The 25,547-nt window shown below is 31.9% G+C and overlaps 1 protein-coding gene across 3 annotated transcripts in view; it reads left to right on the forward strand.

The window, feature by feature from the left end:
- Positions 1-25,547, forward strand: part of LOC143180826 (parathyroid hormone/parathyroid hormone-related peptide receptor) — a 163,968-nt gene that overhangs the window by 135,074 nt on the left and 3,347 nt on the right. The window contains exons 4-11 of one of the 3 annotated variants that reach the window (XM_076380817.1): positions 4,017-4,123; positions 6,573-6,731; positions 13,712-13,806; positions 20,713-21,065; positions 23,120-23,250; positions 24,160-24,245; positions 24,348-24,492; positions 24,816-25,080. In XM_076380817.1, coding sequence (XP_076236932.1) covers positions 4,017-4,123; positions 6,573-6,731; positions 13,712-13,806; positions 20,713-21,065; positions 23,120-23,250; positions 24,160-24,245; positions 24,348-24,492; positions 24,816-25,080 — 1,341 coding nt within the window. The remainder of the gene's footprint in view (positions 1-4,016; positions 4,124-6,572; positions 6,732-13,711; positions 13,807-20,712; positions 21,066-23,119; positions 23,251-24,159; positions 24,246-24,347; positions 24,493-24,815; positions 25,081-25,547) is intronic. The other 2 variants (XM_076380818.1, XM_076380819.1) reach the window with 2 other exon arrangements.

Genomic DNA, 25,547 nt, shown 5'->3' on the forward strand with positions numbered 1-25,547 from the left:
TTTCACTTTACTCTTTTACTTCTTAACTGCGACTACATATACTCCTTTTCTTTTATCTCCTTCTAACTCTTTCACACATGCGCATTCATACAGTTCACACTTGTCACTTGCCGCGTTTCAACCCAAAATATGGAACTCCTTTTTCAAATTATTACACATTACACGGTAAACTTTCGAACAGAGATGTACCCGTGCATGTACCATTGCCCACAGATGCAAGTAAAGGTTAAATTTTATCTTGAGGGCCTAAAACTTAATGCCTTTTTTTTATACCTCTCGATTGTGTTTGACGATTAGAACTCAAAAATATTAATTTTAATTTTAAGAATTTATAATATCAAAAATTATATATTTTTTAAGATACGTATTATACAGCTTATTTTAACATCAAATTAATTTTATTCGATGCCCATAAGACTCAGCCGTTAAAGAAATACATATTTTTACCGTTTATAGAATGTCGAAACCTTCATTATCGAAGCCTGCTCTTCCACGTATTCAGTCCTTTACAGGACGCCAAAATTAATTCAATTTTCTGCATACGCATACGCGTCAAAGTATTGTACTGCGCTCAAGAGATGATCCCCGAAAAGTATGCAGGTCTAATTAGTCAGAGTGGAAAAGGACACGCTCAATCTCATATATGCTTTCGGTTCTCGCATACGATTCGCCACTGCAGCCACACACACAATGTAGATCAAGAGATCCCTCTTGCTCCTGTACTGTACCGGGAACATAGTATTACACCCTTACAGATTTTGATGACTTTTAAGCAGGGAGTCGAGACCGAAAGAATTACAGTTACGATCACAGTCAGGTCAATGTGTCGACCAAAATTACACGAGGGGTCGTTCTTGGGATTATATTGAAAGATTTGAGCGGTTCTTGGTTTCGTCTCAACCGTATTTTCGGATCAAAAGAGACGGTCAGGATTTTTTGTCAACCGAAATTCGTGAGCGGTTATAACCGGTCAGAAGCTTCGTTTTAACTAGAATTTGTGAGCAGTTATAATCGGTCAAAACTCCAGTCAGGACTTCGGTCAGAACTCTGGTCTAGACCGTTTTTCGTGAGAGGAAGAAATAGTCAGGTCACGAGTTTCCTCTTAACCAGCATCGAGTTGATTTGGTCAGCTGATATTCGTCAAAGATAGGAATTCGCTCAGTCAGAATTCACGACCAGGGTTCAGCTGTATCTGATTATATTATGTTTACCTCTGTGATCGATTATTGAAGTAATCATGTTAAGTATAATCATTCATCGGTTAACCATTATTGAAATAAATCAATAATTAAAGATCATTTTTTTAATCTACAATCATAACTGAATAATTTATATTTTATTAAATGGAGCAGGTACACAATAAAATGTTTAAAATGAGAGTTAGATGAATTAAGATTAAAGATAAATATGTAAATTATACTTCTATACCAAAATCATAGTTTTTATCAGATCTCACTATATGTAAAATTATTTGTTCATTTAATTATCTAATAAATACGTATTTTCAAATAAATGTTTATAGTATCATTATTGTTATTACATATTATAAAGGAACATCCAGAGATGTGATCTCCAATTTCTACGGAACTCGGTAGCTGCATATTTTTGAACGACAAACGCAACTATGTATACAATTTTTTTTAAACATCTATTTGTTTAAATGATGTATTAAAAATTGCATATTTTCGTTGTTTTTCCCAATAAATATTACGCTACGCGCACGACTGTGTGCAACGATTCTGTGCGATAGACGTGTTAACTTTCAAGCATTATCACTGCATAACGAAGACAGTTCGAAGACTGTCTTCAGACATTTTATGATCCAATCAGGATACCCTATCACCACTTAAAATATTGAAATGTATCTTTGTTACACCTCGGATATGAAATCCCATTCCAATAAAGAATATTCTTCTTGAATGCTTTTAATAGGCAAAGTATAGCTGTTTTGATAATAAGATTCAACTATCACTGTTATAGTGTATTTATTCTGTAATTTCAAATCATCCCGCCATACCTTTTAGTTTACTCCGATTCAGCCCTATTTTTTAAATAATTTCTTTAGATTACTAAAAATCGACAAGAAAGTTGTATTTGTTTAATCTTTCTCCTTATCGAAAAAATGCACACGGGATCATTCCTTATTTTAAAATACTTCTAACATTTGGAGATCTTTTTTTTCGTGGTGCTGTAATAAGAATCTGGAATGAAATCTTCGATTAGCCGAAGAATAGCTTTCCTTGGAAACTTTGTCGCAAATTCTTTGGGGTCAGCTGCCACGGTTCTTCTCATTCACTTTCTTCGCTTTGAGAAACGACATTACGTCCTCTATCATACGTTACCTGTAATATCAACTTTTCCAAACACGAGCGGCCTACTTCCGGTTTGTTCACTGCAAAATCACTCAATCAGCATTCCTCGAAGTTCGTTTCTTTTTAACTCGACTTTTCAGTTTCTTTATGAAAGTGTAAAAAAAACACGCTTATCGATTCCAGAACTTCTTCGGAAAGGAATGGTCTCGGGGTGAAAGAAGCGGATATTCAACAAAAAATAATCGTATAATTTTTCTTGTTATTGTGGTGAATAAGTTTCGAGGCATGGGAAAAATTATAATTAAAAGTAAGCCCAGAATTGAGCATTTTTGCTCCTTTTGTTAGTGTCTTTTATTATGTGTGTTTTGACCTGAAAATATATAATATAGGTAAACATGCCTACAATGTTCAGCTGTGAAAATGTAAAAAATCAGCAATGAATGTATATATGTTAAAGGTATATACATGTGTACTTGAAAAATACACTATCCTTCAAAAAGTTGGGTTCACTTGTTCGATAGGAAGGATTCTAGGATCCTTTAAGTGAAAGTACAAGTACTACAAATGAATGTTTGAGCTCATATATTTATTACAGTATTCTAATAACCACTATTAAATTATTTGTCTACATTTATTTTAAATTACTCCTTTAAACCATTTCATGTCCATTTCATCAAAATAACCACTCTTTTTCGTAATGGTAAATTTACATGTTTTCGACATCCGCATAAATTTTTGTAATTTGTTCTATTGAATATTCTTCCAACTACTTATTAATTAATGATTCCTGGAAGTATATCTTAAGCGCCATCACAACTCAATGGGATTAATTAATTAATGTTAATATTAAGGTAAAAGTATAAGTTATATGTGATAATCGTCGGTAATCACTGATAGTCAAAACGTTGAATATATAATGAATACATAATAGTACATTTAACGTTGGATTGTGATAATAAGACATTAAAAGGCAAAAAATGTAGTTAACTAAACTAGGAGTCTTAAATAAACCTTAAATTATATGAAAATGAATCTTCTTGATAAGGAAAATATTTACTAACGAACGAAAATAAGACTGTCTGGAAATATTGAAATATCTGTTTCGCTCAAATGGTAACGTAAAATGGAACACTTATCAGAAATGTATTAATGTAATGTATTACTATATTAGGAGATAAAAAAATATTAGAAGACAACATGAAAGTTGTTAAACATATCTAGACATAAATATAATCAATAATCAGTCGGTTTCTTTAGTTCTATACGTACGACTGGAATGAGTCGAAACATACATACTTTTTCCATGATCATCTCTGTCACTTTTGCAGTTTGACCGCTTTGTCACGTTCCACTTTTTAAAGATACAGCTAATGTTCGGTTTTAGATGCTGTCCAGTTTTAGAGTAACACTCCCTACCTCTAAATACACGGATATCAGTGTACTAAAAATTACATCTACAAGTGTCTTTCATGTATTACGTCTATATGTATACTTAAATTAGAAAACATTTTAACATTTTAGAAAAGAAAACTTCTAGTGTCAATTCGAAAAGATGAGAATCCATTAATTAAAATGCAGAAGTATCAACAGAACATTGTGCTATGAAAATTTAGAATGCATGTCGGGATGGTGTGAATAAGAAAGTTGTAAGTGAATCTAATAAATATTCTTAGCGAGTAAACGATAAAAAATTTTATAAAACAGGATGGTGTCCTGAAGTTTGGGATAAAATATTATGCTGGCCATCAACGGCACCTGGAGACCTCGCCATTCTACCTTGTCCGTCTTATATCGCTGGATTCGATATAGAGGTAATAATTACTAATATTTCGATATAATTTTCGTTCTGTTCAATGTCTTGATTACTTAACATTTTTAATATTGAATTGTATAAGCGTATACAATATCTCTACGTGTAAAAGGCAAATTAATATATGTCATATATTTGTATTTTAGAGAAATTCGCGTTCGTGGTTTTGCACATCAATTCTGTTCTGTATCATGGATTGGAGGTTTCATATGTATATTCTTGTTTCTAAACAGAAAAGTTACTTTAATCTAATCTTCTTTTACTAATAAAATAAAACAAATTCCATTTTGTTATCAACACATAAACTCAGATTTCTTAGAAATGTAACTTGTGTTGTTTTACCATTAACCTTATAGACACAATTATAGGATACTCATGCTATCACAACTGTGACAGTTTTTATTCTGGTCTAGGATTAAATATGTGGTTTTTTCATCCTATTGAAAATTTCAAAAAAATTGATACGAATTATTTCTTTATCTTCTTCAGAAAGCTTTTTTAGCGTTAATAATTTTTGCAAAAGACTGTTTGTTAATGTTGATCATACAAATATTAAAAATATTATCACTAGTGCCAACTTACTAATTTTTATACTTAAATTATCCTTACACGGGATATCTCTATTTACAGGATTCAATTTAAAATAGTTTATAAAACTAAAAATTAATAGACTGAAGAACTTAAAATTAATTTATGAAATTATTTCATAGTAATAACCCTAAACTTATATGATTTATTTGCATACTTACAACTAGTTCTTTAAATGACCGAGTCTATTATAACAAGTTTTGTATTATATTATAACACATGATATAAAAATGAAAAAACCACAAAAATTTCATTCTGTAGTCTCAATTTTTTTCAGAAAATATTCACATTTTCCTCAAAGACACAACATAGAAATGTAATTCTAAAGTTATATCATCTTTCAATTTTATATTTCTAGTCCACAATATTTCTCATATCTTTGGTATTGAAATAATCAAATTAGTCAAAGTCATTGGTACAATTCTTTGTTAAATACTATTTGTATTTTCAGGATTTTATAGTATAAAAGTAAAAAAATTGTGAGAACTCATTTCTTCAAAATCCTGTCATTTTGTTTGCTTTAGTAGCGATCGATAGAGGTAAAAATTGCCGAATTTGGACCAGTGAAATATTTTTTACTGTAGGCTGGTAATAAAATATTTAGAAAATTTAAGAGATAGCGAAAAAAAGTTACTATTTATGCCTTTAAGATAATGTAATTGATTTCATTATCAGTCAATTCAAAGAAACCGGTTTTCTAGGATAAGCTTTTGATTTTCTAAGTTGGGCCATTGGATTAAAGTGTAAAAATGATTAAGTTTGTTTAGCAAGTTTACCAAATATATTACATAAATCTCAGCATACCTCATTTACAAAATCTTAGTAAAAATCAACAATCTAAGCAATAATATTTGTTTAATTTCGTATCTACTTCTATATACGGTACATGAACCCAAGGGCAACATTTTATGCATTTTATCATATTTTCTTCTTTGATTTCTTCACATAAGGTACAAAACCACTCAGAATCCTTTTTTTGGCCTTTAAAATGATATTACGTTTGTAACATTTTATAACTTGATCGAATAATTGAAAATATTTCACCTAACCTTAATTTTAGATAAAATTTTAAAAATGAATACAGTAAATTGTAGCTTAATAGATGTACTTTCTATACAGATATATAGTTAAAAGTTATGCTGTTGATTTTTAAAAAACTAAAGTGCTGATAGTCTGATGCTAAAATATTACATTCTCAGTTGTTAATAGATTGCGTTTGTTTATTTAAATATTAAATAGATCTATATGATAGTGATTATCGTATTAACTAACTTAGTATATAAGTAACACATATTGCTCTTCATACGGCGCAAATTGTTTATACATTACAAGATACACTAATGGTCCAACCTAGCTTTTACTTTTACAAGATATTTGAAACAGTTATTTAGAATAATTTTCCTAAACAGGAACATGTGCATTCTATATTGTGTACATATGTATTGATTGTGATATCTGAAAAAATGAGAGTCTGTATAATGTACCATACGAATATCGTCATTGAAGAGTTAATTAGTTAATGTACACCCAGCTCAGCCAAATCTGGCCGCATCGATACTCTCTATCTCTTTCTTACACGGGAGCCATTGAATAAGAGAAAAGAAAAGAGATGCAAAATGTTGATGCGGCCAGAATCGTTTGAGTTGGCCGTACATGCATTTATATATAATTCAGTTAGTTCAACAAGTTCGTTTGAAAAACTTGAAATTCCATACGATTGCTTGATTTCACAAACACTACAATTACACAGTTTTTATAATTTCTGGTCAAAATGTTACAATCTGCTTAGATTCCCTCCGATTGTGCAATATTGTTGCTCGTAATTACCTACACAATTTAAACAATACAACTGGATTGTTTAGGCAAACGCATCCAGACAGTGCATGCTGGATGGCCAGTGGTTCGTGAATAATGTCACCAACAGCTATTGGAGCAACTATAGTCAGTGTTACAGGGATCCATTAGTAACTCTTCTGATGGAACTGCCCGGTGGCCAAGAGAATAACGATACTCTGACTAAGGTAAATACTTATGTAGACTATTAAATTTAACGGTGTATGTACCCTACTTGAAACCATTCAAGAGGGGACAAAGTGGCAAAGTCATTAGAGCTGTTTGGACGAAGACTTAAAGTGAGGAAAGGAGATTATACGCGGTAGGATGATATTCGAAAAGCAAGTTATAATGTCTGAGAATGCTAATTGTACAATGAATACTAATTGTACAAAGGTTACAATGAATTGTTAGAAGAACAAGCTATTGCTAATAGACACTACTATTAATAAACACGAGTGTTTACTGCATAAAAATCTCACACGACTTCAAATTCTGTAATATTTTCATAAGGATTCTTGATTTTTAAACTGAAAAATTAAAAATTTATAATTTGAATCGTGAGATGTAGATATAGTGTAGAATATGCGACTTTATACAAGTATACAATTTTAAAAAGACTGAATTTGTAAAAGAATACGAAAAGAAAACAGGCTTTTTATGGATTGTACAGCTTGATAAATGTACCAGAACTAATAGTATAACCAGAAAATAGTAATGACTCTAATTTTTCACTCCTGACAATTTTAACAGATATAAACCTAGCTATGGTATTTGATCCCGAAACCGAAATTCATTTTGAATTTAGCATACCTTTTGAAATAAACTGTATTTAATTTGGTCTTTCTTTATGATGCCGTTTTAAAAACCTTATTTACTGGTTTTACAAAGCAGTCTCATTTTAAAAACCGAAATGCTTTTCAGTTTTTTAACTGGTTTGGAAATTAAATTTTAGTTTTATAAATGTTCTTGAAATGGATGTTATTTGATCCGGAAACCAAAATTCTTTTTGGGTCCGGAAACTTGCATATTTAATATGGAATTAAATAAAAGGTACTGATAAAATATAGTTCCTTAGATACAGTCTGTAACATGCATGCGTTTTAATATTCTACAGGGTGGTAGGGTACCTCAATTGGATCACAAAATATCCTATAACATAGTGTCCGATCTGCTTTCATTTTGCAGTAATAATGCCTTAAAGTTAACACTATCTTCTAAAAAGAAGAATAGTTCGTGCGTATTGGTGAAACAAACACATTGAAAAGGTTCGTTGACGTAGAGAATTCATTTGCTTAAGAAGGTTGTGTTCGTTACAGAAGATCCTGAAAACGAGTTAAGACCCTCATAGATACAAATCCTTCAATGGTACTTCTGTTGTAAACGGTCCTTCGGGACCGAATATCATTCCTGATAATAATTTTGATCTCATATAGAGATCTGAAATAAATTTGGTGCGTTTAAGGAGAGCAAAAATAAAACCGTAAATTCATTTTAGTTCTAATTTAGTTACTTATTATCAGTATTTTATCCGTACTTTTTATTTAACTTGGTATCAAAATAAATAAGTTCCCGAACCCACAAAAAAGTTCGGTTTCGAGACCGAATACCATTCCTAGGTAAAACTTCTGCCAGAACCTTTAATTAAAATATTTTAAATTTGTTACATTATAAATGAACGCCGAACTATTGATTAATGTAACTTTAAACTAATGTATTTTTTGGATCCATATTTATAAATTTTAGATACAACAAATTTTTATTCAGTTTATTGGTCAGTAAGTTTGTAAATTTGTGAAGCTACAAAACTGTGAGTTTCAGAATATAAAGAGAAATATTAAAAGATGGCCGCTTTTGGACTTATTTGTAGAAACAAAAAATGTTCGTATCTCTTTCCCGAAAAACGACTGGAGTATCGTGAAAAATGTGTGCAAATGTGAATGTGAGTCCTTGAACTCACCTGACAGTAAATATTGTGTTTTGACTAATTGAAGCATCTTTAACATAATTGGTGAGAAAATTAGCAGGTAAATCAGCTGATGATCAAATGAAGCAAAACCGAACTACTATAAAACCATTGCTATATCGAAATAGTGATCAGTACACGTTTATCAACTCTGCATCCGAAAACGCATATGTAGGTATACTGATTGTAAGTTTAATAACAAGCAAGGAAACATACCGCAATGTTAATCACGGATTTTCATAAAACTCAAATACAATGTAATTTTCATGACAATATTTGACGCACATTTTTTATTGACAATCGTTCCTGTAGGTGTTAAAACCACACTGAAAGTTGGAATTGTAAAATCTGTTTCGACAAATATCTCGGAAACTATTAGACATAGTATAGCTGTGTAAGTTGATGAAATTACTATTTTTTAACGAGAAAGCTGTGCAAACTGTTTTATAAAAAATCCAGTTGTTTAAATAATATATTTAGAGAAACATTATTTATGTTCATCTTTCCAGTCAAGTGTTATAAATTTTTTTTTATTCTTATTTATAAAAACTGTATATCTAAGTACAAACTATGCATGAATTGGAATTTTGATGTTCGAAATTTTCCTACTTGAATTGCAAAATTGACCATTTAAATTCTTCCTTACTTATGGATATATAATAGCTTTGAAAAGGAGTGATTCTATTATCATGGACTCACTCTTTTTCTAGTCCTCCCTGTCTTTCTTTCTACTCCTTTACCGCGCTATTCGAGCCTGATGGACCATTCGACAACGGTTCAGTTCCGTTGCTTTGAGTACAGATTGTCTTTAGAGTAGTTGCTGCAGAAGGTGAAGAATGCAGCCAAACTTCTAAATCCTCTTCTCGCAAATGATGTAACGACACTTTTCCAAACGGCACTAAATTTAACACAATGTGTCAGATTAGCCACTTATTTTATATCTGCGTCTACTGGGAAAGTTTCTCTCATAGCGCCCATATATACAATCAGTATTTCCATTGTCAAATCTTTGAGCATTCATCGGCTAACTGCAATCAGACTCTTAAATAGGTAAAGTGTGTAGACTCCCATTTGAGTAACCACAGCAGTAAAACTTCGGATCTTCCGACCAAGTGCGCAAACTACTTCGATAGTCATACTACTAACTTCTCTAGGTGTTCCTCGCTGAAGAAATATTGATAGAAGCTTCCTCCAAGGGCTCCTTTATTGGCTGCTCCCTTTCCCACCATACCCCCTCCCTTAATTCAGTGACAGGGCTTTATTCAGAGTTGGTTTGCGGCCTCCGCAGGATGCAAATGACAATTTTCAAATTTGGTTCCGAATAGGACTTTTTATCTTGAGGTAACTCTAATATACGGTGCATTCGCAATCATTAGCTTCCACGAAAGACTTGAAAAAACGAATTAAATTACATTATCCAAATGGTGACCACAGTAATTCAGTTATGAAAAATAGTAAGAAACGATGTATGAAGTGCTTACAATGTGGAGGTGGAAAGTTCGAACATTTTTTATACGGTAAATAAATGAGTTACGAAACAATGTGAAATATCTCATGAAATATCGATTTCTTTAACATGACACCCTAATACTTTTTTACGCACAATGACCTGAGAATTCGATATTGGGAAAAAATAGATGATTCCATTTAAAAAAAGTGCATTTGCATTCTTCAGGTGCATAGTTGAACTTATGAAAACAATGAAACCGTAGAACAATGGGCACTATCATACTATAATACCACGCAACCTTACCCATTACAGTTTTTTTCTGTCACCAAATTTGAGATATAATTGGATCCAATTGCGTGATTCACCTTGTACATATATTGGTGTGGTTTATAATTCTCCAAAAAATATCTTCTGTGAATCGAATCTTCGTGCAATAACTCAAAATGCCCTCGTCTCCGCATCTAGTAAACTAAAAAACAAAGTCGATAGCTACTTACCAATTAGTCTACTACCTTTCATAGACAAACTGTTCGGAAGTAATCTCTTTTTTTAACTCTTTTCCTTCCTAAAGAAGAAGGACACTCAACAACCAACAGTTTAGTTTTCGTACAGGAATCTACACTAATCAGCTACTGAGAGTTTCATAATTGATAACGCATGAAGTTAATGTCAAAAGATGAATGGTCAACGCTTTGCTCTTTAACCTTTACCCAGCCGTGCGAAGACTAAACTGACACTGCTCGGCGCGCGCATAGTCGAATCAGTTCGCTGAGTGAGGGTTAAATTTAACAGTATAGGTCTTCCGAAATCTTTCATTAAACTAGTCAAATTTTACCTTAGTGATAGACTCATCTTTGTCACCATCAGTAAATACACCTCCTCCAAATACTCCATTATTGCAAGCATCTCCCAGGGATTAATCCTGAGTCCAATCCTCTTCCACGTCTATGTCAATGACATATCAGAACGTGACGGCTATACTCTTGCGATGTTCACAGACGATACGTCTGTCATACCTTCATCTTATTCTGCACATACCCTTATAAATAGAATTGAACAGTACTTAACACGTTGGCTGCCACTGTCGAGGCATTATCGACGTAGCATGTAATGTTCCTTGTGCCAGGCATCGACAGAGTAACAGTTGGTCTTTTAAAGGTAGGAATTGGTGAGATACGGCACATTACTAACATTTTTCTGACGGTAGTTGACGCCTGGCGCAAAGAACATCACATGATTGCTATGCCAATAATGCTTCAACAGTGGCAGCGAATATGTTAAAGGAAACCCCGGTTACTGATATACGCCAATTTTGATGAAATTCTGCATAAATGTTTATTAAATCAATTTAAGAATTTAGTCGTAATTTCTTTTTTTTTTACTTTATAAGAGAAATCAACCCTTTTGTCCAAGTCACTCCTTCTGTTTAGGTGCTTGTAATTCATGAACGATAAGAAATATAAAAAAATGGAAATAAAAGTTATACTGTTTTAGGAGATCTATACATCTGTATAACAAATATTTGAAAAATATCAATTATGTTCGAAAATTGAGTTCACCATCCCCTCTTTCGAGACATTTTTTATCGAATGAATAAATGCACTTATTTTTTCTAAATTCAAATTTGTACCATTATACGTTGTATAATTGTTGTAACTATTTTGTGTAGAATTATCGCCTGAATTTTATTATTTTCTATATTCACTATTAATTCAATCTAAGGTTGCGACGTTGATAACATTTGTGACAACACTCATTTCTCCATATACTTTTGTATAAGATATAATGTTAGATAAGTTCGAGCACTAGCACATTTAATTATTTATACTTATTTCTGACAATTTTTCCATCGTTTTCTAGGAAACTGATACAAACATTTTTTGTTCTTTAGGAGGAAGAAACGGTTATAGATCCTACACAAATAATTTATTTCGAGGTAGAGCCAAATAGGTGTATTTCTTTAATATTCTCCTTTTGCACATTATAAATTTTCAGATTTTGTAAGATTACAAATTTTGAAAATATAAATTTACCAACTTCAGTCGTTGTATATTTATAGATTTATAGAATTATAAATTTATAAATTCTGTAGCATATAAACATTGGGAAATCCAGTATCAGAAGTAGATATAGAAACTATGAAACTATATATGTATATATAATTTAAAGATTTTAAGATTTAAGTTTAGGGGGGGATAACCGTTTGAAAGTTTTAAAAATGAATTTTCTTTTCCTATATATTTTCATAGACTGACACTTTAAGAATATTTTAAGACATGTGCTGTACAAAAATTTGAAGGATTAACGAAGTTATAGAGTTTTAAACAGAACGTAGTAGATAGCCTCGCAGCTTGCCGAAAGAGTTTAAACGCACGCTTCTCGAGACTACATTTTTCAATATAATAGCCCTGATAATACAAGCTATGTTTCACAAATCAACTTCTAATTTTGTATACAAGTTCGTCGTAAAATTCCTCATCTGGGAGCGAAACCTTTTTTCGATATGCTCCTTCGTTTTTTACTTATACACAAAAAACATTGGTTCTGCCAAAGTATCTGAATTTTTTTAGCATACTACTATTCCTTGGTTTTTTATAGATTAGAAAATTTCTTTAGATATCAGATAGCTATTAATATGTTCAATACAACACTGTTTCATTTTAGATATGATGTATCGGTATTTTCAGAGCCATCGACCAAATAAAGGCGCTTCAGTAAAACTCGTATAACTTTCGAAAATATATTTTCTGATCTGAACTTCTTTCGAAGTAATTTAAAATTTTTCAAATAGTCAATATAAAGTAAAAAAGAAAAAAATACATCAAGCCGTGGGACTGTAATAAAATGAAGATAGTGCATGTATTCTACGGCGGCGATTTAAACGGTTATCCCCGCTTAAAGAAGTTCAAGAATTAACAATTTCTTTAGATCTAGTGACTTTTTGAAAATTCATAATTTTAAATTCTAATATTTTTAACCATTTAGAATGTAGAATATTAAAAGTTGACGTATTCATATTTCCAAAAAATTAAACATTAAACGTAAAGAACGTTGAAATTCAAATGAGAAATGTAAAAGAATAAAAGCATAATTTTGTTTAAACGTACAAGTATTAACTAGAATTATGGAAATAAGATACTCTAAATAATTGATGAAGAAAAAGTAATTAAAACGACAAGTCACCGATGTTCCACAATGGTGCCAGAAGTTTCATTGTTAATAGTTGTGTATCAGTTGAGTATTTTCAATTCTACATAGGAAGAAACTTGTTAGCAAAGGAGGAAGTATTCCTTAGAGGAAATTACAGAAAATGCAGCAACTCCCCGAGGAATCTGAAACTATTACGGGTAGTGGAAATCGATGAGAATTATGTCAATGACGTCAAGCGTTTTTAAGAAGAAGACGAACGCCTGCAGACAACGACTAGACAATTGTCTGACGCTTTTATTTCTTTTTCATGCCTTTGAATCTCCGTTTTTAATCATTCGCGACGTTTTCGTTGATTTCAAGTAAAATACTTAATTCCATTTGTGCCTTCGCAATAGAGTTTATAAGTTCACTATGAATCGTGAATTACAAAATGCAAACATAGTTTTTCCTCTTCCTTTTTATCGATAAGGTTACAACTTTGATTCTCCACTGAATTTTTATGCATAATACAATTAATTATATATACAATTCCCCTGGATAGAGTGATGAATGTGATTATAAGTAACTGTACTATAGAAACTCGTTCAATAATTGTGTTACAGAAATTCATTCCAATAGTGAAGACAATTTCGAAAGTCGGGTACACCGTTTCCTTTTTCACATTGGTGATTGCCTTCTTTATTTTGGCGGTGATCAAGTAAGTATTAGCTTAATTACCATGATTCCATGCCCTCAGTGTCCCAAATATCCTAATACAATAGAACTTCGGTTATTAAAAATAGTGATTATCTAAATAAGTTTCTTTTCTAAATAAAGAATCGTAATTATGTTAGAAGTTCTATGCTGACACTATTTACACTTTCAAATTTGAACTTGTTACGTACCAAGTATCTAAGCTTAGTGTTTTACAAGTACAATCTTATCCCTGGAATGAGGTTAATGAGTTTAGAACCAGGAACACATTGATAACGACAACTCACAAGTTAGTAACTTTAATTGCTAGTAACTTTAACTTTAGTTTTATTAACCCTCCGTAGACAAACATAATTATTTACATATTCTAGATAAATTGCTTTATTTACGTCCAATCGCAACTTTTTCTCTTTACTAGACTTTTAAAAAATGTTGGAATACTTCTCGCACTCTTTGCTAGATTATATAACTGCCTTTTAAGTGAAATATTTAAAATAAAAAGTACAAATTCGAAAGAAAATTTGAGAAATGTACAATGCTTCATTTTTATGCAACTTGCCTGCAGAGGGTTGATAATGCAATAAATACTGTGCAGAGATGTAGCGGCTAGTCAAAGGAATGTGGTTTTTATTAAGTTTAACATAATATCCTTCCTATAGTTCCCCTTTCCTTAATTCGGATACACAATGGATTCTGTTATCGCAGTTGAGTGTGCGTATATAACTTCAAGGCTAAAGCCGGAAATCCACCACAAAGCTAAGCTAAGTTATGCCATGTTAACTTTCAATATATTTGCATTGGTACAATGTACGTACGGAATCGTTTCCACTAAAATCTAAGGTATCCTGTGCTTTGTTTCCTTCTGCAGCTAAGCTATGCCTTGTTTGTTTCTGAAAAATTGCTCACGAGATAATCTTGTGCTACGTCAAACGTAATAACGTAACTTCCGAAAAAGACATAGCGTCGCTTCCTTTACCTTTTCATGGAAACGCTTCCGTGTATATTATATTGAAACAAATTTTTTAAACACAACATGGCATAACATAGTTCAGCTTAGGTTGCCAACGGATTTTGAGCTTAAGGATTCATCGCTAAAGGTTTCATGTACTATGGAACTATCTTTGAAATATACTGCCTTTCAGAAATATAGTGATTTCGTAAAAATATCAGGGGTTCAGGTTCTTTACGCCTCTGACTATGAGTGTTTCGATAATTCGGTGGCTGGCCATGCACTCGAGAACAGCTCAGGAACGATATTAGAAAAACTGTTCTTAACAAATTTATTTAATTCTTCTTAATGTACAGTTAAACTACTTTTAAAATAAAATCAAAGCTTTCTTCATCCATGCGTGAATAATTAAAGAAGTCTTTGGGTTCGTTTTGCCAAAACTCTTTTAATAGCCGTAGATACAGGAGAGGATGTATTTTTGGTAATCAGCCAACTTTCTGACCATTTTTTCCTTTCTTCAATACATACAAGAAGTGTTACACCAATTGCAATTTTTTAATCATCTCCATCATCATCTACATCTTTATCTTCATCTTCATATCTTCTGAAAGTACTTCTGGTAGAAATAATCAACGTGCATCTTTTGAAAATGGTTGTAATGTTTTACGGATCACTTGCTTCATATTTATCATTAAAGGTTGACATTAAAGTAAATTGTTAATATTCAGAACTGCTTAAAACACATTATTAAATAAAAAGGGCATCAAAACAATTTTTATAAAAAATTGTTACCTTAATTTTGATTAAAAATTATTATTTTCAATTTTTATCGTATGTTTAAAAAATGTCCGAATATTTTTATAGTGTAACAATGAGGCATGCTTTCATTTTTATTCTGTTATTTAATAATCTATTTATTATAAATAGAAGATTTTTTCAGTTTTCTTATTTATAAATTGCTATCTAACTTAAAATAATGACTTTTTTCAAAATACATTAGTATTTTGAATTCCAATTGTAAGTTATTTTCACCGAAAAATGGACAAACAAAACATAAGACAACTTCCTCACTAGCAACTGACAACAGCTAACTTTTTTCTACAAAGTATACATATTCGAGCAAGAGGATTTTCAAAAGTCTGAGAAATCAACTAACATGCTTCAGAAAAAGTTCTGTTATTTCGGGAGAAATAATCAAAAGTCATCATTCTTTCGTTATCATTAAAAAACGAGGAATCATGCAGAAAAAAGTATTCATTACCAGATACGATATCTTACAACAGAATTGTATACAAAATCGGAAATCAATTTGTCGAACATAAATTGAATTATCAGGGTCACCGTATAGAAAAATGTAGTTTCGAAAAAACGTGCTTAAATACTTTCGACAAGCTGCGTGGCTATCAGTATCGTTCTGTTCAAAACTCTATTCCTTCGCTAATTGCTTGAATTTTTTACAGGACCTATCCTAAAATATTTTCAAAATGTTAGTTTATGAAAATATGTAAGAAAAAAAATTGAATTTGCAAACTTTCAAACAATTGACCCCACAACTTGTAAGCAAAGCGATACGGACAGGGCCATGTGCTTTCTGCGAAGTACCCCTACTGACTCTACACCGTCTCACTAACCGTCGTCTCATCTCTGAACAGTATGTATAGGCTGTAAAAGTAATGGTCACAACTTCTAGGACCATTTGAAAAAAAAGTTGCTGCAAATATAGCCATGAAAAAAATTGTTAATTTTTTTGCATAAATGTGTTCTATGTGTCAACATTATTGCATCATTCTATATCAGCACGATGCTGTGCATAAAAGAGACAAACGTTTCGCTAATTCCTTACTACGCATCTCTTGCCCCCGACGCACACACACATTCACGCATATTCGTTTTTCTGATCCTTTAAAACAGCGAAGACGAAATGATCGTGAATATATTGATGCACGCAACAGCTAAAATGCATTAACTTTCAGCCAGTAAATGTGTGGTTACAAATGCTCCTTATCGTTTCGTGCAAGGAACAAACGCTAATGATTCTTAAACATGTTATATCACTAATTGAGAATAAGGTAGAAAAGAAAAGTGAAAAGAAGATATTATATTTATCACTATGTAGTAGTTTCAGTATTTTTTAATAGTTAAAAATGGATTAATTAAGTATATATTATGTGCATCCATAACAATATATAACAATATGTAATAATATAAAACAATATGTAACAATATACAATAATATATAACAATATATAATAATATTGTGCATATTCATACAGTCTGAATTTGCACTAATAATTGGCGTGTTTTGCAGTGATGTGTTAACCCACAAATGACTTTTCTTTTAAATTATTCCCTTCTTATAATTTGCAATTTGTTTTACAACATTCGGCAAATTTTATTAGTATTGATTGTTTGTTAGTGGCACATAGGTATTTTCCCAGTGGTCCGTACCATTAGTTAGCACGTTAGATTTATGGGATACTTTTTGATTAATCTTCTCAAGATAGGTTGAGTGTAAAGGTTGTTGACTAATGTGTTAGGATGACTAGTCCGTCTCAATTTGTAATTTTTAGCATGTCGTACAATTACTTCTTCTGTTGGTTCGATTTCAAGGTGTGTTCTTAGATCCTCGTTTCTTATGTACCGTGGTGCGTTTATTACTATTTGTAGTATAATTGATTATAGGGTCTCTAATTTTTTGATGTCACAGTTAGCTGCCATGTTCCATAGCTCAATGCCATAGGTCCATATTTGCTTCATGATTATTTTGTAAATTAGTAGCTTATTTTCAACACTAATTTGTAATTCCTACCCGTTACATATTCCTTGTTTCTTCTGATTGATTTAATTTCTTCTAATTTTTTTCCGTACATGGTGTTTGCAAGTGAGTGTCCAAGTGGATTCCTAAGTATTTAACAATATTAGTTTGCGGTATGACGTTTTTATTTATTGAGACATTGGGAGCTGTTTGTTTTTTTATCGTAAAAAATATATGTTTGGATTTTTACTCATTGATTTTAATCTCCCATTTACTGGAGAATCGTTTTACTGTAGAGAGACTTTTTTCGAGCATTGATTAAACAATTTCAAAGTTTTTGTGCATAGCAAGAATTGCAGTATATATGATTATGTTGTTTACAGAACGTACTTTGAAGTTCTTTTGCTCTAGTTCGATTATAATATCCTCTTGGTATGTTTTTTAGTGCATTCTTCTTAGTACCACTTTGTAACTTCTATCATTTTTAAATTAGTACGTATGGTAATTGGCATTTTTTGCTTTTAAGGCCGTGACTACTCTTATGTAATTCTCTGGGAAATTAGTTTGGACTTTAATTTGGTTGTTTCGTTGTTGTGTTTTAATATAAGTATAACGTATTTTCTACGTTTTTCATCTAAAACAGTCACTGTTAGAATAAGTGCGCCATTAGTAATAAGTCACTGCGCATGCGCGAACTCCAACTGGTGGATATATAAGGAGCTGCAACAGCAGCAGGAGACACACTTCTCTCTGACATCCGGTTGTGGAAGCACGAAGATTTGAGGTACTTGTCTAGTGAGATCGAGACCGCTACTTTAGAGGTCGCGACCATTTTCCAAAGATCGAGAATATTCGATGCTCCTTTATAGATTCAGGTTAGCGAAACCTTTATGACAGGTGCACTGCGACGACTTTAAACGAATGCAGTATGAGCGACATCTTGGAAGCAGCTGATGTACTGAGCCCTGTTCCTGTTAGATTGAGATCACACCCTTAGAGGTAGCGACTGTTCTAGCAAATATAATTGATACTCCTCCTAAGATTGAAACATTAAAAATAATTCATGAATTTTATGATAAACATAGTATGAGGATATAGATATAAATGTGATTATATGATAACTAATATAAGTGCTTAAGTAAATGAAAGTTTTGATGCACATTTTTGTATGACATGGATTGGAGTCGATCTAAAGCTTTTTCAGTTTGTCAATAAAAAAAAAAAGAAAAAATAATTGATGCTCCTCTAATGTTATAATTCACATTAGCTGTAAGCAGATGAATCACCTGTTAAAAAGCGCTAAAAGCTGTTCCTAGTCTGACAAATATTAATCCCTTCATCTACAATTTTCTTTCATAATGTAATTATCTTCGCTGACAATCTGAAACGGGTGACCATCTCCAAACTGCCAGGAATAGGACTTTTATTAGGTGAACATACACCTATCACGTGAAGATGCGTGATCAGTTACTGCGAAAAATCCTCATCAGGCATTATCGCGTAATCGGCAGCGAAGATATTGTAAACAGTGCATGAGTCAGACTCGTTGAAATAAACGAAGGGGTTAAGACTGCTCCTGAAGAGTATTTTCTCAAGGGTAGCGACTAAACATAACCAAACTAACGAAAGGCTTACGGATGCTTAGACAATTCAAGCAAGGATTAATTGTTCACAAAGTTTGAGACCGCTCTGAGGTTATAGGCACCTATAGCGTTGGCAGCGACCAAAGCATACTGTCTCGATCACGTAAACACTACTTACCAACACAGATCTTATCCGTACAGTTGCTCAGAAACGAGTGCCACAAGTAACTAGTTTTAGGAAATCGAGTATTTTTTACTAAAATAACCTACTCTAGCAATTGTTTACTATAATTACTAATATAATTCATTAAAATAATTGTTTAGATGTAAGGATATACATAGTAGTTTATAAATAAAATATTACCTACTTCGTTTAAAACACGAGAGTTAATTAATTATCTTTGTTATTGGATAGGATTTGAAGAGAATAATATGTATTACATATGGTATATAATATACGTATATAATTAATATTTGTTTATTTGAAATTGCTAAGAATAATATGGAAGAATTAAAGATTGTAATTACACTGAAAATTACACTTAGAACATGAATGCAAAATAACAATTGTTCAATAAGACAATTCGTAAAAATAATTTTAAGCTTCAGAAATTTAAAAAATTCTTAAGTAAGTATTTATTAGTAAATATATCATTAATTACATTCTCTTTAATAATACTGCTAATAAAGAGCATTTGTAACCACACATTCAATGGCCAAAGGTTAACGCATTTCAGCTGTACCGTGTAAAAAAAAGGATTAGATGTTAAAAGATATTAAAGGATCAGAGAAACGAATATGCGTGCGTACGTGCTTCATTCCTGCGTATATGTTAAAAATTTTATAGCACCTAAATGGTACATTTCCGGACCATGGTTCCTTTTAGATTTTTTCTATTCGATATACAGAACACATTTATACAAAAAAGTTTAACAATTTTTTTCATTCTTATAAACAATTTTGCGGGAACATTTTTTCAAATGTCCACCGATTCAGAGGTCTACTTTTACCTCTAGTAGCCGTCACCATTACTTTTTTTATAGTTTATCCAAATAAAACTCATTTGCTCTATATAAGTCAAAAAAATAGAAAATATAGTCACAGACTTATAACAAGGAAATGTTATACCTTACGTAAACACTCACATTGTCAAAATGGTACTCAAATATACAATATTTCAAAAGGATTATACAGTTTACGTACACCTAGAAATAATTAATTCATTTTTCGTGTTGCAGTTACTGCGTATCTAAATTGTATTGGATTTTGTCTTATCACAAATTTGCTATTTTGATTTTTCGAAACATTATTATTAAAGCGTGCATATTATACATGTCTTTAAATATCACGCATTAAGATTTAAAACTCAAATATCTAAATTCTTAGATAAATATCATAGCGTAGTAAATATCTAAGTAGTGCAGCATTAGAATATCTAACATTCTTAATGTTTATTTACTTAACAAACGAAATACTCATTTTTCGGACTTTTTAATGCTCAAATCCTTTACCCAAGTTTCCAATTTATCCGTCTAAATATCTTATCCTATTTTCCTCGATAAATGTGTTAACTCACTACAGCATTGATATCTAAACGCTAAAACCTCGGATCACTACTCCAAGTTTATCCCGAATTGGACGTAGGAAATTGAGGTGCCCGAGGAACATGCTCCACATGCATCTGTTCGCCTCGTTCATGCTCAGGGCTTTCATGGCCCTCATGAAGGACATCGTATTCGTTTCTGGGATTGCTCTCGCTTCGGACGTGATGATCAAAAACGGGAAAACATATTGGCTTGTGGACGAGAAGGAGAGCAGTTGGCTTTGTAAAGCATTCACCAGTTTATGGCAGTACTTCATCCTTGCAAATTACTTTTGGATTCTCATGGAGGGTCTTTATTTACACAACTTGGTGTTCTTGGCACTGTTTACTGATGTGAATTCTAGTATTGTTGGTTACGTGTGCCTTGGATGGGGTGAGCTACGCTTAAAACTATTTCCAAGAATTATTTTCTGTATTACAGTAGTACACGCTTAAATTCCAATAAAATTGAAGGTTTACATTTTAATTCTCATGGAACAGATCAAGTATTGTTCTAGGAAGAAGTTCGGGTTCAAATATAGTAGATTTGAATAGATTTGTGTTACAATGACCCTCGAGATAATGCGCAATGAAACTGGGTTATTGAAATTTACATGAAACAACTTTGTTAGAATTTAAGTATGCGCTACTCTATGTATAAAGTGTGTTAATTATTTACAAAGAAATCACCTTTAAGTATGGTTTTCAATGATCTTGAAATATGTGGTCAAGTTTACCATTCTGAGTTTCACTTGTACATATAACCATCGCTTGGCTTTAGTTTTCAAAATATGTATCTGTATGCAACAAAAGGTTCAGTACTATGTGTTGCATTATTGTAAGGTTGAGTTAGTTTCAAAAAAATTATTACACATCATATAAAACATGATAGTATATAATAGTATTAGCTGGAAGCGTTTTGACCGTAATATTAAAAATATTCCAACAAAACAAGAATTCTGCTATCCAGAGTGCATAAAAAACAGAGAGACTTTTCCAGGGTATGTTCTATGTACAACGAAAAAATTCTAATTATATGTTATATGATATTGGATAAAACACTAATCCAGTACTTGCCTGGGTTATTACCTGTTCCGATTTTTTAATATCTCATAAAGAGCATTATTTTGAATAACTTTTTCATTTGAAAAAATTTGCGGACGATTTTAACTTTCGAGATATTTACAAAAAACTATTATTACTACTGCAGTGGCTTTTACCTATACGTGCACGGCCACGACAGCGTATACGTAAACCCGATGCCACCACTTATCTATTGTTTCTGTACAAACACGTTGCAGTAGCCGACAGGCAGTTTATATAACGGGTAAACTAAAAGATTAAGCTTGGCCAATTTCAATGTTGGATTTCAACGAAATGTTCGTTCCATATGTTCCATAATGTCTTCGTGCATGTCAATATTTTCCTAACAGGAAAAGAAAGACGGATCAAAGTTGGTGTGGGTGAGGCTTTTCTATGGGGCAGAGGTGCAGGGGAAGTGGCAAAGCCCATCCCCCGCCCACTCTGCGAAATTTTAAACTTCCCCAAAAGCAAGTAATGTGTTTCGTAAGTGCACGCATAAACAGAATACAATGTAGCAGTAGCAATAGTTTTGTGCAAATATCTCAGATATTTCTGATATACCCTCTGTACCCGGCATAAAGTTAATGTTATATAACTGGTTCTAATTTCAAACCGAACACGTTCTATACTTTGAGCATGTACTTTGAGTATGTACAATGTACATACACTGAGCAGATCAACGAAATTCATTCTGTGGTTTACAACTAGGTCTTGACACTCATCGTCATTCAAGCAGTTATAGGATTTTCAACAATGATACAGAATAGTGACCCAAAACTACCTTGAGCTTTAAAAAAATACATTACATAATATGTACTGCAAATATATATTTTTATAAATTTTTTTAGAACTAAAGCCAAACTGCAGTTATATGTATGTATAGGATAAAATTATTCAGAACGTTGACCTTGACAACATATTTCGAAATTCCTGAGATTGGTGAAGAGAAAGGCTTTGTAAGTAATTGCCCAAAGTACTTTATTTATATTTAGATCACTTCCGTATCCCTTCACTTTTGTTTGTAGAAAAAGGTGGAATGAAAAAACCCTGTTCAATTCTATAAAACTAACGATTTTTCTTTTAAAGTTATCCTGTTTGGATTTGCAAAATTATTAAATTCCTTTGTATAGTGAAACTGTTTTCTTATTAAATTTAGATGGTTACCTATAATTGAGCAAAAACTATGACATTTGAAAGTAAGCATAAAAGATTAAAAAATTCTATGTTTATATATTATACAATCTTTATTTTTATACAATTGAAACTTATTGTATTTATGTTGTAAAAATCAATGGAGATATGAAAATAGATAAGATACATGGAATACTTCATGTAAAAATATAATTTATTGATTTTGGTTTTCAGGTTTGCCAGCCATATTTGTATCTTGCTGGATTGTAGTAAGAGTAACGCTTGAAAACAAATACTGCTGGACCACTAACGAAAATTCCTACCTCTTTCTTCTTATCAAAGTGCCTACAATGCTATCCATTCTAGTAAGACAATAATTACCTACTATTCAATCAAAGTATACATAACTATATAGTATATTGTATGACTTACAATTAGTTTAATTTGTTAAAAGAGTTATAATGATCTCTGAAAAATATGCGCGTATTTCAAATTATATCATGTCATGTCATATGCAGTAGAACCTCGACTAATTGACTTACAATTAGCACAAGACTCAAATTTAAAGTACGTTTCTGATGTTTAATTTTATTATTTTTCATAGACTATTGTTAAATCGTAATCCTATTGTAGTCTTATCAACATTACAGCGAATAACTGTAATCCTGTAGAGTAGTGTAGAGACTGCACCTACATAACTGAGATGCAGTTAATCGAAAATCTATTATACTCATATGATTATGGATAATAATAAAAATTAATTTAAAAACCTACGAATTATGTGAATACAAATTTTCAATAAGGATTATTGAAAAAACAGACACTTTACATAAAAACAATTTTATTTAGATTTAAATCCACTATGCATGTACGTAGATGGTGAAATTTATAGTAGGTAAATAGAGTGCGGAGAATAAAGCGCTATACATCTACGTTTCCTTCTGCTTTTCCGAAATAAATTGTACCTCTTTGAAAAAGTTTTGAAATATTCATGTCTTATAACTCTTCAATTCTAAAAATCGATCATTTTTTAATATTAATAACTACAAATTGGTAATAACGACACATAACAAATAAGTAAAACAGTTATGTTTTACAGTTAGATAAATATCGATGTTGCATTACATAAATTAAAGTATAATTAAAAATATTTTATATTAAATTTTATTTCATAAAATCTCACAATTACTTCAAGTAACTTATTGTCAATATTTACATGTATTCTGATAACAATTTCTTTAGCACATTGAAAATTTAGATTTTAAATTTCGCAGATCAATTTTGTCCTCTTCATCAACATAGTCAGAGTACTGTTACTGAAACTGAAGTCGACGGTTTCGGAAGAAACGCAGAGATATAAGTGAGTTTAATCCGCAATAATCCTGCGATAATACTACTTCAGAATTAACCTTAGACCAAAGAGGATTAACATTAAACCATCGAAAACTTCTTACGTTTCTAGGAGGTGGGCAAAGAGTACTCTAGTCCTGGTACCATTGTTTGGCGTCCATTACACGCTTTTCTTAGGCATGTCTTACATCATTGGCATAAACGAGACTGTGGAAGTTGTTTGGCTATTTTGTGATCAATTTTTTGCATCTTTTCAGGTACGTAACTCTTAAAAAATAGATCAATTACGCATTTTATTATTTAAGTAACTGTTGGGGAATATATTGGCACATTTTTAAAGTTAGGCAAAATTTTAAATCTATTTTTAGACACTATTTTGAAAACTTCTAGCTGCCAAATAACAATTCTAAGTCTTAATTTCTTTTGGTAATTTATCATTTGTCATATTTCCCATCCACCTGGTTTCTTCACTCAACTAATTCCACCAAGATACCTACACATATATACCTATACTTTATTCACCTAATGTCTATCGTCCATTCTATCCAAATAAGTGAACTGTTTGTTCTTTCATCTGCAGGGCTTTTTTGTAGCCGTTCTATACTGTTTCTTAAACGGTGAAGTCCGTACCGAAGTGTCAAGGGCAATCAGGAGCCAGAAACTACCTCGTCTTCGCGCCCGATGGATTTCCAGGCCATCGACGCACTCTGGTAGCACTTGCAGCTGTAATGGTTCCAAAGTGAGCAGACGTCCGAAACGATCGCGTTGGTGGAGGAATCCTTGGCTGTGCTTCCTTCAGGATAGGGAGGCTCGTCGCTCTACTCACTCGATGGCGAGTACACAAGGTGTTCTCTCTATCCTAATCCTCTGCTGTGTGCCTCGTACTGAGGATATTATCTTTATACAATTGATATTTCATTTGCAGCAAAACATGCATACATTCTGCGTTTCTACTTCATCTATTAATGATCAGCTTATGTGTTTTGAAGTATTTTATTCTTTGGTAAACAAACATTATTGGTGAAGAAGATCAAAAAGGAATTAATTGTCCCGTCCATCAATTAAATGTTTGAACACTAAGGTGGGATCATTCAGGGACCCCAGTACTGTTTCCTTAACACAATTAAATTTTTGAATTCCCAACTCTTCAAATTTCCGAATATTAGAAAGTTTAATTTCCAAATTTTTGATTTTATTATGTACCTATTTGTTTTTATTTTTTGAATCGCAATTTTGGGAGCTGTATATTTGCACTCCGAGTTACTCCTCGATATAGTAAGGGTTAAAGAAGAAAAAGAGTTTTTGAGGCCAT

This window comes from Calliopsis andreniformis, chromosome 6 (assembly GCF_051401765.1).
Source record: "Calliopsis andreniformis isolate RMS-2024a chromosome 6, iyCalAndr_principal, whole genome shotgun sequence".
Taxonomy (NCBI): Eukaryota; Metazoa; Arthropoda; class Insecta; order Hymenoptera; family Andrenidae; genus Calliopsis; species Calliopsis andreniformis.